Source organism: Mobula birostris, chromosome 13 (genome assembly GCF_030028105.1).
Source record: "Mobula birostris isolate sMobBir1 chromosome 13, sMobBir1.hap1, whole genome shotgun sequence".
Lineage (NCBI taxonomy): Eukaryota > Metazoa > Chordata > Chondrichthyes > Myliobatiformes > Myliobatidae > Mobula > Mobula birostris.
In genome coordinates, this window is record NC_092382.1 from 4947046 (window position 1) to 4964179 (window position 17134).

General features: G+C 44.6%; 1 protein-coding gene across 2 annotated transcripts; it reads right to left on the minus strand.

Moving 5' to 3' along the window:
* Positions 1–7578: 7578 nt before the first annotated feature.
* LOC140208238 (uncharacterized) lies at positions 7579–16161 on the minus strand. Of its 2 annotated transcripts, none has more exons than XM_072276763.1 (2): positions 16095–16161; positions 7579–10330 (listed from the first exon to the last, which is right to left on the minus strand). In XM_072276763.1, the coding sequence occupies exon 2, from the start codon at positions 9865–9867 to the stop codon at positions 8395–8397; it is 1473 nt and encodes a 490-aa protein (XP_072132864.1). In that variant the 5' UTR covers positions 9868–10330; positions 16095–16161; the 3' UTR covers positions 7579–8394. The 2 variants fall into 2 exon arrangements, with proteins under 2 accessions (XP_072132864.1, XP_072132866.1); XM_072276765.1 differs by lacking the exon at positions 16095–16161 and adding an exon at positions 14862–14956.
* Between the last annotated feature and the right edge of the window lie 973 nt (positions 16162–17134).

Sequence of the window (17134 nt, forward strand, 5' to 3'; positions counted from 1 at the left end):
CACATAAAACAGAGGCCGGCAGATGTGTGGAGACCAGAGGGATCGAGGAAATGAGGATCGGGCAGAAACATGTGGCTGAGATGGGAGAGCAGCCTTCATCTTGTTGATGGTTAGAGGGGCTGATTGGCCAACTCCAGCTGTTTCTCACTTGATGTTTCAGTGTTCCTGTCCAGTGAAGTTGGAGGAATGTGAATAGAAATGAGTGTTTATAAACATGGAGGGATTTAAATGAAACCTGCACATTTCCGGTTTGGGTCTGAATTGTGTGTTGGACCGGGATGGGAATCGAGCCTGTGACTCTGTGACCTGGGGGTGGAGGGAAAGGGACAGGGACGATTTGGAGGGAAGAAGTAAAAATGTATCTGGTGTAAATATGGAATAATGTGGGAAATGCAGCGGATGGGTCTGGCAGCATGTGAGGGGCGAGGAGCGGAGTCACCGGTTCAGGTGGGAGACCCTCCACCCATCACGTGATCCCGTTTCCTGTTCACGTTTTCCCGCAGATCTGCAGCATCTGCCGGTCACTGCTGGAGTGTACGTGTAACTTCATCTTTCGCCCATTCAGACAAGGCAGTGAGATCCGGATCTGTCACGTCCTCTCGTTGTGGGTGGACAATGTTTTATTCTGCAATATTTTCAGCATGTTTCCATATAACCACATAACAATTACAGCATGGAAACAGGCCATCTCGGCCCTTCTAGTCCGTGCCGAATGCTTACTCTCACCAAGTCCCAGACCTCAGACCATAACTACTGGGCCGAGGCCTGGGACTAGGCCTCATTCCACTGTTTTTACCTGCTGAAGGGCAGCCAATGTTTCTGGGTGTCTGACCCATTCATATGAGAACTTAGCCTTTTGTATTTATCTGAGCTTTTCATAAATGTGTACAGTTTAGTTCAGCTTCACTCCAGAATTTCCAAAGCAACAACCCAGTCAGTCAAATAGTTCCACACAATTAAAGTAGTTTACAGTATTACATTTTAATTTTATTTTGTATTACTTATATAATTTAACTATTTAATATGTATATTCTTATTTTAAATCAAAGGTAAAAATCTATTGTTATGAATTAAATTCTGTTGCTGCTGTAGAGACAACAAATTACATAAGATCAGCCAGTGCTATTAAACCTGATTCTGATAATTGGTCTGGGAGACCCACCACCGGTCACCTGATCCCAGTTACCGCAGATCGTAATGCGAGATTGAAGCCTTTTCTATTTATTGGTGTTCATCAGTTCAGTTAACTTTTCCTCTGTGGTTCCAAAGCAGAAGCTCAGTCTGTCTAATATTTCCACACAATTAAAATGGGGACTTATCATGTACTGAGCTACAGCTGCAGAGAAAGTGCAGTGCAGATAGACATATGGGGCAGGGTCACGTCGAGTTACATTGTGAGGTCGAGTCCATTTTATTGGACTGGAGACCATTAATTTGGCCTAGAACTGCAGACAGGAAGCTGTCCATGAGCCTGGTGGTATGCGCTTTAAGGCTTTTGCATCTCTTCCCCGATGGAGGTTTGGGTTTGCAGCAATAATGTCCAAAGTTGTGGGCATCTTTGAGTACAAGGCCTGCTTTCCCAAGGCAGGGGAAGTGTAGGAAGAGTCCATAGAGGGGAGGCTTGTTTCTATGATGTTTCCAGATGAGACCAAAGTTCTCTGCAGTTCCTTGCAGTCATGGGCATAGCTTTAGCCATACGAAGTTGTGAAGTATCGAGAAGAAGCTCAGAGACCTCGGCCTTCACCCTGCCTTGTGTAGCTGGATCCTGGACTTCCTGTCAGATGGCTGGCAGGTGGTAAGAGAGGGATCCCTCACCTCTGTCTCTTTGACCCTCAGCACACATGCCCCACAGGGTTGAATCCTTGGCCCCCTCCTTTACTCTCTGTGCACCCATGACTTGTGTCACCACCCACAGCTCCAATCTGTTAATTAAATTTGCTGATGACACTATATTGATTGACCTAATCCCAAATAATAACTTTCAATTGATCAAATGCTTCCTGACAAGTCTCGGTCCAAACAGACTTTTCACCCTTCTTCAGGAGATTAGTCAGAGGAAGAGCGATATCAGCAAAGTTCTTACACAACTTACGATAATATCCAACCATTCCCAGAAACCTTCCAAGAGCCTTCTTACCAGTCTGTCACAAAAACTGTGGGTCAACTGTCTACGAAAAATAACAAGATGGCTTGAGTGGCAAAAATTGATTGAGGTGCTTTTATTTACAAAAATAGTGGAACAACAAAAACTTGGATGTCCACATGAAAACAAGAAGATTTTTTAAAAAAATACTATAATATATATATATATATATATACACACACACAGCTTGCAATTGTCACCTGTCTGGTTAACAACCACCCTCAGACTAAACAACAAAAAAAACACCCAAAGCCTTGGTAACCCAAGGTTTATAACTGCTAAGCCAATCCCCCTAACCAAAAGCTAATTAACTCAATTATCTTCCACTTCACACAATCTGAAACTCTACCACCAGTTCTCACAATAAACACATAGACTTCATCACAGGATTCACCATTTCCAGGTTAAATAACTTAAATAAACCCCAAAACTTTACCACAAGATGAGTAATTAGGTAACATAACCCTTGTCCCAGGTAAAGATGGTATCCTCCACCATCGGCACACCTGTGCAGGTTGCTGCTGCCTCTATATAAGACAGCTCTATGCAGCAGCTCTGTTTCAGACCCAGTGACTGTGGAGGAGAGAAACGTCAGATTATCATGACACTTCGGCAAAACACTTATTGGAAAGACGAATATGATTAAATTGACCTGAGATAATAAAACTGTGACATAGTGTGTTTCTTTTTTTCATACCTATTACTGCTGGGGATGAGTGTAAAATTGTGACTGTTGATTTATTGTGATGCGTGCACTCACCACAATAACAAAGGGGAATAATGTGTGTGGATGACCCTTTGAGTGTTTTACCGAGTGTGCCCTGAGACGTCTGTAATCAGTGACGGGCCTTCGTCACACAGTCGGAACAGGAACTTCAGAAATGGCCTGAATTTTGCCTGCACAGGAGCCAACTTGCCTTGACCTACAACACAGCCAAGACAGATCACAGTGGCATGGCCAAATTCACTCTTAGCTAAGTCAACTGTAAGATTGGCCCTGGAAAGCCTGTCAAACAGCTCTTCTACTACAGAGATATGCTCTTCCCAAGTGTCACTCCCTGTGACTAAGTCATCAATATAGGCATCTGTGTGTCCTAACCCTTGAATTACAGAATCAATCATTCTCTGGAATGTTCCTGGAGCATATTTCATTCCAAATGGCGAAACATTGTATTCATACAACCCAGAAGGTGTCACAAATGCAGAAATTTCTCTACCTCAGTCCGTCAATGGAACACACCAATACCCTTTCAACAGATCAATCTTTGTAAGAAATTAGCTTTTCCAACCTTATCAATGCAATCATCCACCCTAGGGATAGGATAGGCATCTGTTTTTGTTACTGCATTTACCTTCCTATAATCAGTGCAAAATCTAACTCTACCATCAGGTTTGAGCACAATAATGCAGGGTGAGCTCCAATCTGATGTTGAAGGCCTAATAATACTATTTCCCAGCATATATTCAATTTCTTGCTCAGCCAATTTACACTTTTCTACGTTCATGCGATATGGGTGTTGTTTAATCGGTTTGGCTTGACCAATATCTACGTCATGTACTGCGACCGTGGTTTACTTGGGAGCATCAGGAAATAAATCTTTAAAATTCAGAATTAATTCCTTCAGCTGTTGTTGTTGCTTTGGCTGCAGATGAGCCAACTTGTTGTCAATGTCTTCGAGAACAACCGAGTTCATTAGTCTAACCGGGACCATGTTTGGCTTGTGAAAAGTCTCAGATGAGTCAATTGTTTCATTCTCAGGATTGCCAGATTGATATGTTTGACAACACTCACCGATGGTGCCTGCTTGTCAGAATAAGGCTTTATCATATTGATGTGTACTACCTGTGTTAGTTTACATCGGTCGTGTGTTTTAATAACATAATTCACATCATTAATTTGAGAGACTATTTCATACAGTCCATTGAATTTCGCCTGAAGTGGATTTGTCAACATTGGAGATAAGGCAAGCACATTATCCCTCACCTTGTATTTTCTTTTGTTTTGATCCGCTTATCAAACCAACACTTCATTTTGTTTTGAGAAATCTTCAAGTTTTGTCTCGCTAGACGACAGGCTTGGTGTAGTTTATTTCTGAACTTCAAAACATAGTCTAACAAGTTAACATGTACATCCCCATCAATCCACTGTTCCTTTAACAAGGTCAAAGGTCCCCTCACTCTGTGACCAAATACAAGTTCAAATGGACTAAAGCCCAGTGAGTGATTCCTGTACCGACTCTCTTAAGCCTGATTTATACTTGTGTGTCAAATGTATGCGACAGGCACCACATACACACACTGCACCCTACGCCGTTGGGTGACGTGCACCTCCTCTAAAAAGTAACTCACGCGTCGTGGCGACACAGACAACAACAACTGTGATTGGTTCGTTTGATAGCATCGCATTTCCGGTTGCTTTTCTCCACCATGTCTGTACACTGATGCAAAATAAATGGTTGGAGACAATGAACCAAATCGTCAAATCTACCTGCCGACATCCAAAAATATTTGAAATGCATTTCCTCGTCCATGTCTCTCACGAAGAAGCTCAACAGTGTCAGAGAAACCCCACCGCCAACTTGCGTTTTGGTGGTGAAGTGTATAGCGATGCAGACACAACTACGCATGCTCGCTACGGCGTAGGGCTATGCAAAAATTAAATTGGGCCTACGGTGTAGGATACAGCGTATCCCGAATGCACAAGTATAAATCAGCCTTTATGGTGAACAAAAGCAAATGTATTCCTTCACCCCAGTGTTTTCCATTTTCAACACAGTACGTCTTAATCATTGTTTTGAGGGTAGAATGAAATCTTTCTAAAGCCCCTTGTGATTCCGGATGGTACGCAGACGATGTAATTTGTTTAGGTCCCAGTTCATAAACTACCTGCTGGAATAATCCAGATGTAAAATTACTTCCTTGATCAGACTGGATTTCTTTAGGCAAACCAAATAAAGTAAAAAACTTGTTAAGAGCCTTCGTCACAGTTTTAGCTTTAATATTTCTGAGAGGTATTGCCTCTGGGAATCTGGATGCAGTACACATAATAGTTAGTAAATACTGATGGACAGCTTTAGTCTTTGGCAATGGGACAACACAATCCATTATAACTTTGGAACAGGGTTCTCCGAATGCAGGTATAGGCCGGAGTGGGGCCACTGGGGTGACCTGATTAGGTTTACCCACAACTTGACAAGTGTGACAAGTTCTGCAAAAGGTCACAATATCTTTCCTCAAATTCGGCCAGTAAACTTCTTTCATAATCCTGTTTACAGTTTTATTCACTCCGAAATGGCCACCGAAGGGCATACTGTGGGCCAAAGTTAAAATTTCAGTCCTATGAACTTTAGGAACTACAACTTGGTGAACAATTGTCCATTCCTCACTCGCAGGTATAGCAGGTGGCCTCCACTTCCTCATTAACACTCCATCCTTGAGATAATACCCCACTGCCATTTTCTTAATCTCATCATCTGAGAGAGATGTTTCTTATAAAGCTTCAATCTCAGGGTCTTGGTTCTGTTCTGCTATAAACTCCTTCCTAGACAGGGATGAATCTTCCTCATCAGACTTACTACCTGAATCCTGTTGAAACAATGAAGGCTGAAAGGTCCCTGACAAGTCATCAAAAGCTGAATCCTGGTCACCCTGATTTTGGCTATCATGGGTATCAGAATCATGCTGCACAGAACCATCTGCATTGGCAGGCTTTTTAGCCGTACTTCGAGTTATTGCGATAAATGTTAAAATCCATCTGTGGGTCGTCAGTGGTTGGCTTAGCTGGCAACTGCACTGCAGGAACAACATTACCATCTACCAGGTTATTCCCTGACAGCAAAGTAACATCTTCCACTGGTAAACTGGAGCATAATCCGATCTTAACAGGTCCTAAAACCAACCCTGACTGTAAAGTTACCTTGTGCAATGGCACAGAAACAATGCTGCCCCCAATGCCTTTAATAAGATTTACCTCATCACTGTTCGTCTCATCACCAAACTTTAGAACGCTGTCTCATGGAAGTGACTGAAAAGCCCCAGTATCTCGAAGAATTTTCACTGGTACCGGTGTTGACCCTTCCATTACTAATACAAACCCATCTGACATAAAATGATCAAATCCTTTCTTAACTCAGTTAGACCTCTCAGTCCTTAACTGAGCCTCAACAGAATGTTCAGAACCCTTTGAGTTTATAGGTGCTTCAACATACTGATCACAGGCATTTGGGACTGTCTCCTTTTCCTTCTTCAGGACAGAACAATTAGCCATCATATGACCAGCTTTTTTACAATAGTAACAAGTAAGACCAGAATATTTCTCCTTCAACTGCTTCCCTTCATCCTTACTCTTGTCACTAGTCCCAGCTTTAATTTCTGGTTTACCTTGGTTATCCCTGCTACTCTTTTGGAAGGTCTTATTCTGGGTAAACTTAACCTTATGAGTTAAAGCAAACACATCTGCTAATCTAGCAGACTCCTGCAAAGTGGCAGCATCCTTTTCATCTAAATACATCTTTATGTCATCAGGAACGCACATTTTGAATTCTTCAATTAAAACCAACTCTTTCAAGCTGTTAAAATCATCATTTACATTTTTATATGGGCACCAGCGGTCAAAACACACAAACTTCTCATCAGCAAATTCCATATAAGTTTGGTTCAGAGATTTCCTCAAATTTCTAAACTTTTGCCTGTACGCTTCTGGGACCAACTCGTAAGCTTTGAGCACAGCCTGTTTCACTGTGTCATAATCAGTTGCTTCATCAACTGTCAAAGCAGAATAGGCTTGCTGAGCCTTCCCCTTAATTACACTTTGTAAGAGAATAGGCCAACCCTCTTTTGGCCACTTTAAACTCTGAGCAACCGTCTCAAATTGCTGTAAGTATTTATCAACCTCTGCCTTTTCAAATGGAGGTACCAATTGAACTTCTCAACTGGCCTCAAACTTATCACCAGAGTCTAACGTGAGACAGCTTTGCTACAATCTTTCTAACTTTTCCAACTTGAACAACCACTGTCTTTCTGCTTCCTCTCTGTTCTTCCGCCTCTCCTCTCTGTTTTCCTGCCTCTCCAGCCTCAAACTGCCTCTGCCTTTCCACAGCCTCCATCTTTAATTTTCCTAACTTGTACTGGAGCTCAAGCTGACTCGGTTACTTTCAGGAAACACCTCCAACTCCTGCACTTTAAACACACCCTTAGATACATAATGCTCAGTTATGATCTTCTGCATCTGTGCCCTTCTCATTGTCAATTTCACCTTAGCAAGTTTTAGCCTTTGAGCAATACTCAACAACTCAATCCTTCTGGTGCCTCAGAGGTTGGCGCTTCCAGACATCTATCAACATCCATTGCTGCTGATTTTCCACACACAAATAAATCAAAAGGGATTTCTCCAATGAAATTGATAATTAATCAATACGCCCCCAAATCTGTTCATATCCCAGGCGCAGGCCCCAATTTTATTATGAACCATAACACTTTAGAAATAAACCAGCAGCAACAAACTACAACTGGAGTCTGGTTTTGATGTTAAATCCACTATCTTTAATAGTATCTACTTATAATATCATAACTTAAGCAAGATAAGCAAAAGTTAACCGTGCTATGTGTATATGTGTGTGTAAATATAACTCCCAAACTATTGAGCTCAGGGGAAACAAGGCTTAGTCTTGAGATGGTGAATTATGAAAGTTCAGTTCATCCACAGAATAGGTGATGAGACAGAGAGATATTTGTAATCCAGGGTAAATGTTGAGAGAAGGCAATTATGTCAAATTCCACAGGTTCCACGGTGGTAAAACAAGAGAACAGTAGCTGTAGATTTTATCCGTTGTCGTTTCACGTCCACATACGAATTATCACCGAAAGTGACTTGTCACAAGGGGTATTGTCTTCAAGTGAATTTCGACACCACACCCAGGCAAGGGTTAACACATAAGTGGTCTCCACAGGATACCCCAAATCAGATCCATTCCTATTGATCAAACAAGGTGACAACCACACATTCGATGTATGCTGAGTTGATAATTAACCCACCCTTGTCGGCATAGGAAAGTTCGAAACAATGACCCTTGGCCACTAGTTCCCTGGTTTCGATCCTTCCATTTTTCCGCCTTTGTCTCCATCTGAATCTGAGTGTCTGTGTCCTCAGTTAAAACTAAACAAGCTGTGAGTGATGTAAACAAGCTGAAAGTCAGACTGATTCACTTTCTTAATCTCTCTCTCTCGCTCCACAGCAAACGAAACCTTGTGATTCATAACAACAGTAACTCCCCATTGTGAACTGACTGGTGTGTCAGTAGTTCGGATGACCGGGTGAATCCTTTCCCACATTCTGAGCAGGTGAACGGCTTCTCCCTAGTGTGAACTTGCTGATGACTCTGTAGGTGGGATAACTGAGTGAATCTCTTCCCACAGACTGAGCAGGTGAACGGCTTCTCCCCAGTGTGAACTTGCTGATGTCTCTGTAGGGTGGATGACTGAGTGAATCTCTTCCCACATTCTGAGCAGGTGAAAGGTTTCTCCCCAGTATGAACTCGCTGATGAATCTGTAGGTAGGATGACTGAGTAAATCTCTTCTCACAGACTGAGCATGTGAATGGCCTCTCCCCGGTGTGAACTGACTGGTGTGCCAGTAGTTGGGATGACCGAGTGAATCCCTTCCCACAGTCTGAGCAGGTGAGTGGTCTCTCTCCAGTGTGAACTGATTGGTGTGCCATTAGTTTGGACGACTGAGTGAATCCTTTCCCACATTCTAAGCAGGTGAATGGCCACTCCCCACTGTGAACTGACTGGTGTGCCAATAGTTTGAATGACTGAGTGAATCCTTTCCCACATTCTAAGCAGGTGAACGGCTTCTCCCCAGTGTAAACTCGCTGATGACTCTGTAGTTGGGACAACTGAGTGAATCTCTTCCCACAGACTGAGCAGGTGAATGGCTTCTCCCCAGTGTGAACTTGCTGATGTCTCTGTAGGGTGGATGAGTGAGTGAATCGCTTCTCACATTCTAAGCATGTGAACGGCTTCTCCCCAGTGTGAACTCGCTGATGACTCTTTAGGTGGGATAACTGAGTGAATCTCTTCCCACAGACTGAGCAGGTGAATGGCTTCTTCCCAGTGTGAACTCGTTGATGTCTCCTTAGTTGGGATGACTCAGTGAATCTTTTCCCACAGACTGAGCAGGTGAACGGCTTCTCCCCAGTGTGAACACGCTGATGTCTCTGTAGGTGGGATAACTGAGTGAATCCCTTCCCACATTCTAAGCAGGTGAACGGCTTCTCCCCAGTGTGAACTCGCTGATGACTCTGTAGGTGGGATGACTGAGTGAATCCCTTCCCACATTCTAAGCAGGTGAACGGCTTCTCCCCAGTGTGAACTTGCTGATGTCTCTGTAGGCTGGATGAGTGAGTGAATCCCTTCCCACAGACTGAGCAGGTGAACGACTTCTCCCCGGTGTGAACTCGCTGATGACTCTGTAGGTGGGATAACTGAGTGAATCTCTTCCCACATTCTGAGCAGGTGAAAGGCTTCTCCCCAGTGTGAACACGCTGATGTACCCGTAGGTGGGATGACTCAGTGAATCTCTTCCCACAGTCTGAGCAGGTGAACGGCTTCTCCCCAGTGTGAACTCGCTGGTGTCTCTGTAGGGTGGATGACTCAGTGAATCTCTTCCCACAGTCTGAGCAGGTGAACGGCTTCTCCCCAGTGTGAACTCGCTGGTGAGCCATTAGGTTAGATGACCAAGTGAATCCCTTCCCAGAGTCTGAGCAGGTGAACGGCTTCTCCCTGGTGTGAACTCACTGGTGAGCCATTAGGTCAGATAACTAAGTGAATCCTTTCCCAGAATTTCAGCAGATGACCAGCCTCTGCCCAGTGTGAACTGACTGGTGTGTCCACAGGTGGGAAGACCGACTGAGTCCCTTCTCGCACACAGAACAGATGAATGGCCTTGTCCAGTGTGAACTTGCTGATGTACCTTCAGTTGAGATGACCGATTGAATCCATTCCCACTGTGTAAAATGACGGGTGTGCCAGTCAGTCAGATGACCGAGTGAATCCCTCCCAACAGTCTGACCAGGAAGGATGGTCGATTGAATCCCTTGCTCCACTTCTTAAATATCTAGACAGAGACAGCAAAACTGGTGTGCCGTGTTTGCGATTCCTGGAGACAAATTCCTTCTTATTTTTAACCTGTAAAAAGATCATCAAAATCCATCAGTGGGTGTAGGACAACATTTCAGATGAGATTACTTGAGTTGCCAAGGTTTGATCTGGTATCACACTGTTACAGTAAGGTTCAACCCAAGAAATCATCTTCTGACTGGGCACAGTGCTGGTATCTGGAATGACCATCAATTCCCTGATGCTCTTCCTGTCTCTATAAGAATGGGGCATTTCTGCCGTCTCCAATCTGTGACTTGGCTCAGTTTGACTCTCTCCATTGTTATTATTCCCTGGTCCTGCTGAGCAGCATGGGTGCCTGGCCCCATCATATCTGAAACACTTTCACACAAATTGTCTTTCTTGACGTGTAGCGAGGATTTTCTTTTATGTATTATTAACTTGAAGTGCCACAGTTTTAACGCCATATAAAAAATTCCTGCTGAGATGAATGGTTGGTCTGCACAGCTGTTAAAAGGACTTAGAGTGAATTTTTGTATTATTTCAGGTTCTTGTCACAGTCACAGAAAATTACAGCACAGAAACAGGCCCTTTGGGCCATCTGGTTTGTGCTGAACTATTTAAACCACCCACTTCCATACCCCTACCATCCAGGTACCTATGAAAACCTCTTAAATGTTGAAATTGAGCTCGCATGCACCACTTGTGCTGGCTGCTCATTCCACACCCGGATGACCGTCTGCGTGAAGAAGTTTCCCCTAATGTTCCCCTTAACGTTTCACCTTTCACCCTTAACCCATGGCCTCTTGTTGTAGTCCCACCCAATCCCAGTGGAGTAAGTCAGCTTGCTTTTACCCTGTCTATGCCCCTCTATCACAAACAAATCGCCCCTCAGTATTCCACATTCCAAGGAATAAATTCCAGACCTGTTCAATCTTTCCTTATAACCCAAGTCCTCCAGACCTGGCAACATCCTTGTGAATTTTCTCAGAACTCTTTCAACCTCTTTTACAACTTTCATGTAGGTAGGTGACCAAAACTGTACACAATACTCCAAATTAGGCCTCACCAATGTCTTATACAAGTCAACATAACGTCCATCTATTGTTGTCAGTACTTTGGTTCATGAAGGCCAATGGACTGAAATCCTGCTTTCCGTCTCTATCTTACTGTGATACCACTTTCAGTGAACTAAGGACCTGTATTCCCAGGTCCCTTTCTTCTACAACAGTCCTCCGTGCCCGACCAGTCACTGTGAAAAACCTGCCTTGGTAGGTCATACCAAAGTGCAACAACTCGCACTTGTCTGCATTAAATTCAATTTTCCGCTTCTCAAACCATTTTCCCAGCTGGTCCAGATCGCACTGCAAGTCATGATAGTCTTCCTCGCTGTCCACTACACCACCAATCTTGGTGTCATTCACAAATTTGCTGATCCAGTTAACCACACTATCATCCAGATTACTGATATAAATGACAAACAACAACAGATCCAGCACTGATCCCTATGACACACCACTAGTCACAGGCTTCCAATCAGAGAGGCAACCATGTGCTACCACACTCTGGCTTCTCCCAAAGCCAGTGTCTCATCCAATTTACTATCTCATCTTGAATGCTGAGTGACTGAACCTTCTTGACCAACCTCCCATATGAGACTTTGTCAACTGCCTTGATAAAGTCCATGTAGACAACATCCACTGCCTTGCCTTCATCCACTTTCCTGATAACTTCCTCGAGAGACTCTATAAGATTGGTTAGACATGACCTACCGTGCACAAAGCCATGCTGTCTAACCTTTATCAGTCCACACCTAACCAAATACTTACAGTATATATCCGGTTCCTGCACAAATGTTCCAATAACTTACCCGAAAACTATTGGGAAGCTTTCAGAAACCAACAGCAGACAACTAAAAAAAAGTCAAATGAGCTCAGGGTGTGGAATCATGATATTGTAGTCATTAATGGGTCTTGGTAGCACCCAACAGTCTGAGGCATTTAGAGGAACAAAATATCCCGGGCCTCAATATCTCTTGAAAAGCAAGGTTCCCTGCACCTGTAACTTTTCAACTTTTATTTTGGCAGGCATGTACAAACTCTACATCCTCAAAATTTCACTTCTGAAGGCCTCCCACTTACCAAGTACTCTTTTGCCAGAAAGCAGCCTGTCCCAAACCACACTTGTCAGATCCTTTCTCATACCATCAAAATTGACCTTTCTCCAATTTTGAATCAACCCGTGGTCCAGACCTCTCTTTTTCCATATTTACTTTGAGTCTCATGGCATATGATCACTAATTTCTGTCACCAGCCCTGGATCATTTCCTAACAGCTTATTGTACACTTCTACGTCAGGAATTCTAATTACTGATTAAGGGCACATTTGACAAACTCTACCCCATCTAGTCCTTTAACAGTATGGGAGTCCCAGTCAATATATAGAAAGTTAAAATCAGTTACTGAATCAACCTTTGTTTCTTGGCATGATCTGTGATCTCTCTACAAATTTGTTCCTCTAAATCCCTCAGACTGTTGGGTGCAACCAAGTCCTAATAATGGCTACAATATCATAATTCCCTGTCCTGAGGTCATCTGGCTTTCCTGTGATGCTTCTTGCATTGTGATATACACAGCACAGCACATTCATCGCACCATGCTCAACCATTTGATTGCTGACTCTATCTGAGGTCTGAACAACATCTGACTGGTGTCAAGAAAACAAACTCTCGCTCATTGTCACAAAAACAAAGGAGCTGATAGTGGACGACAGGAGGAATGGAGACAGGCTAACCCTTATTGACATCAATGGATCTGGGGTTAAGAAGGTGAACAGCTTTAAGTTCCTCAGCATAAACATCACCACGGATCTCACATATAACCATATAACAATTACAGCATGGAAACAGGCCATCTCGGCCCTTCTTGTCCACGCTGAATGCTTACTCTACCCTAGTCCCACCGACCTGCACTCAGCCCATAACCCTCCATTCCTTTCCTGTCCATACAGCTATCCAATTTTACTTTAAATGACAATATCGAGCCTGCCTCTACCAATTCTACTGGAAGCTCATTCCACACAGCTACCACTCTCTGAGTAAAGAACTTCCCCTCATGTTACCCCTAAACTTCTGCCCCCGACTCTCAACTCATGTCCTCTTGTTTGAATCTGCCCCACTCTCAATGGAAAAAGCCTATACACGTCAACTCTATCTATCCCCCTCGTAATTTTAAATACCTCTGTCAAGTCCCCCCTCAACCTTCTACGCCCCAAAAAATAAAGACCCAACTTGTTCAACCTTTCTCTGTAACTGAGGTGCTGAAACCCAGGTAGCATTCTAGTAAATCTCCTCTGTACTCTCTCTATTTTGTTTACATCTTTCCGATTATTCGGTGACCAGAACTGTACACAATACTCCAAATTTGGCCTTACCAATGCCTTGTACAATTTTAATATTACATCCCAACTCCTATACTCAATACTCTGATTTATAAAGGCCAGCACACCAAAAGCTTTCTTCACCACCCTATCGACATGAGATTCCACCTTCAGGGAATGATGCACCATTACTCCCAGATCCCTCTGTTCTACTGCATTCTTCAATGCCCTACCATTTACCATGTATGTCCTATTTTGATTAGTCCTACCAAAATGTAGCACCTCACACTTACCAGCATTAAACGCCATTTGCCATCTTTCATGTACATGGTCTGTACATACCGGCTGTGTTGTAAAAAGAGCACAACAGCACCTCTTTCACCTCAGACGGTTGAAGAAGTTGGGGATGGGGCCCAAAATCCAAAGGTCTTTCTACAATTGAGAGCATCCTGACTGGCTGCATCACTGCCTGGTATGGGAACTGTACTTCCCTCAATCGCAGGAACCTGCAGAGAGTGGTGCGGACAGCCCAGCGTGTCTGTAGATGTGAACTTCCCACTATTCAGGACATTTACAGAGACAGGTGTGTAAAAGGGGCCCAAAGGATATTGGGGAGCCAATTCACCACAACCACAAACTGTTTCTGCTGCTACCATCCAGGAAACGGTACCACAGCAAAAGGACCAACAGGCTCTGGGACATCATCTTCTACCAGGCCATCAGACTGATTAATTCATGCTGATACAATTGCATTTCTATGTTATATTGACTGTCCTATGTATAAACTATCTGTTATGAATTACTGTGAACTGCACTTTTAACATTTAGATGGAGATGTAAAGATTTCTACTCCTCATGTATATGAAGGATGTATGCAATAAAGTCAATTCCATTCAATTCACCCACTCCACTATCTGTTCTGTCATTCTGGCTCCCATTCCCCTCTACAACTTATTTTAACCACATCACCCTCTCCCCACACTAGCACTAGCGAGCCTCACCACTGGGATATTAGTCCCCTCTTGTTCTGTTCCCTTCACTAACAAATCCCCTATCACCCCTTTGATTTTTCTCTGCCAGGTAATCTCAACAGTTTCTAAAGTGGTTCCACCTGTTGTTGTGTGGGATGGACACAAGAGTACTCTGTGATGGCTATTTAACCTCATTCCCCTTCCTGACTCTCACCCAGTTTCCTGTATCCTGCACCTTGGGTGTAACTCACCTCTCTTCATGTCATATCTATCCCAACGCACCCCCAACTCCTGGATGATCTGGAATTCATCCATTTCAAGTTCCAACTCCTTAAACTGCAGGGTTACAAGCTGCAGCTGGATGCACATCTTGTACGTCATGGCGTCAGGGACACTGGAGGTCTCCCCACCTTCCCACCAATCTCCCCTCAAATTTGTAATGACCAGTGTACACATAAAGCTTGTATTATGCAATTTTTCCACATGTGCACAGTGAATTTTATATAGAGAGGTATTCATTTTAACAGCTATCAAATCACTGTCTATAAGAACTTTGATCTCCTCTGGGTTTGTTTAAGTTCATCTGCACTCTCACACAACCTAAGTTGCAGGCCTGTAACAGGTAATGATGGATTTTCTTGCCAGAGCTTTTGCACACGGTCCATGTGTCATTTGCTTGCTAAATGACGCTTAAAAGTCAGATTTCCAAATATCACTCCACTTCTTCCCACTTGCAAATTCTCCAGCAACTTTTGCATCACCACAATACACACAGGTAACACCAGTTTCTGTATTGTACATAAATATTTCCACTGAACCCTCCCCCAGGTGACTGACGGTGGTGAACTCAGTGCTGGCAATGCCAATGAATATGAAGGGAAGGGCAGTAGTCTGTCTCATTGGAGTCTGGCACATTTGTGATGTGAAAGCTACTTGTTGCCCAGGGCAAAGGTGTTTGATATCATTATGTACCCAGAGAGAGTGGGACAAAACATGTTCTCACGGGTAGAAAGTCCAGAACAAGAGGAGGGAGAACCAGCAACAGACACAAAATGCTGGAGGAACTCAGCAGGCCAGGCAGCATCTATGGAAAAGAGTACTAATGCTGAGTTCCTCCAGCAATTTGTGTGTGTTGCTCGGATTTCCAGCATCTGCAGATTTTCTCTTGTTTGTGACTGGAGGCAGAACAAAGGTGATTTTCACAACAGCTGATGTAAAAGATTTTGTTCTCTTTCTCCGAGTTCCCGATCCTTGCATTTAGACAGCTGGAGCTCAGCTCTGTCTGAGAGACCCATCGGTTCCCATTCCCTCATCAGCCGGAAGCTCCCCGGGGCCCGTGTACGGATGGTGGGGCTGAGAGAGAGGGAAGAGAGCAGGACTGTCCCGGGATTGCGGGTCACGGAGTCCGGAGTCACAGCAACTACCCGAAGTCGGTGTTGAAAACGCCGCCCGGTGAGACCCCCAACCCGGAGATCCCTTCTCACCTCAACCGATCATCCGGGGCCTTTTGTGCCCCGCGCGCTGGTGAGCTCGAGCTTGGTCGGTTTAACGGCCGGGCTACTAATCACGTGACCATCCCCTCCCCCACCGCGGTCAACAGAGGAGTCACGCGCCGCGCTATTCCCATTGGTCCGAAGTGATGTCAATCACTGCTTACAACCAATAGCCGAGGCGGAACAGCCGAGAGGGCGTTACCCCGATGAATCCGTCACCCGGCCAAGGCGCGATTTACCGTGAAAGCGGAACAAATCCCAAAGTAAATGTCCGCTTTCTGATTTATTTCCATTTCCCTCCGAGGGAAGTTGGGGCGTTTGTGAAGCGTCTCCTGCGGCCGGAGTCTGATGTGTCGCTGAGAGGTAGGAGGAGACCGCTCGGCCCGTCGGTTTGATGCCGGTTCCCCGGGGAGGGAGAGGATGAAGACGGTGAGAGAGGGGGCGGACAGGATGTTTGTCCCGGTGGGGACAGGAGGGGCTCATCTGTGGAAATGTCTGAGCCCACGGTGGTGGCGATTCACCACATTGGGGGGCAAACACCGGCAGACTGTTGCCCTGCAAGCGGGGCCGATGGTCCGGGCAAAGTGACAATTATTTGTGTTTTGTTGAGACTGTACCGGGAATATGGTGTAAAATCCCGCTCCCCACACTAACACGGGTCACACAGACCAAAGAACAAACTGCCGGAGGAACTCAGTGGGTCGGGCAGCATCTGTGGAGGGAAATGGACCGTCAACATTTCGGGCCGAGACCCTCCCTCTGGACTGAGAGTGGACGGGAAATAGTCCGAGAAAAGAGGTGAGGGGTGGGGATGGGGCAAGAGCTGGGGAGTGAGAGGTGGATCCAGGTGAGGGGGAGGTGGGAAGGTGGAAATAGTGACGGGGGTGGGAGGTGAGTGGTTGGGGCAACACGGGGCTGCAGAAGATGGAAATTAATTCCATAGAGGATTAACAAAGAGGTTAGAGAGTATTTGTTATGGAGAGTGCAATGAAGATTCACCAGACTGATCCCTGGAGTGGTGGGGTCATCAT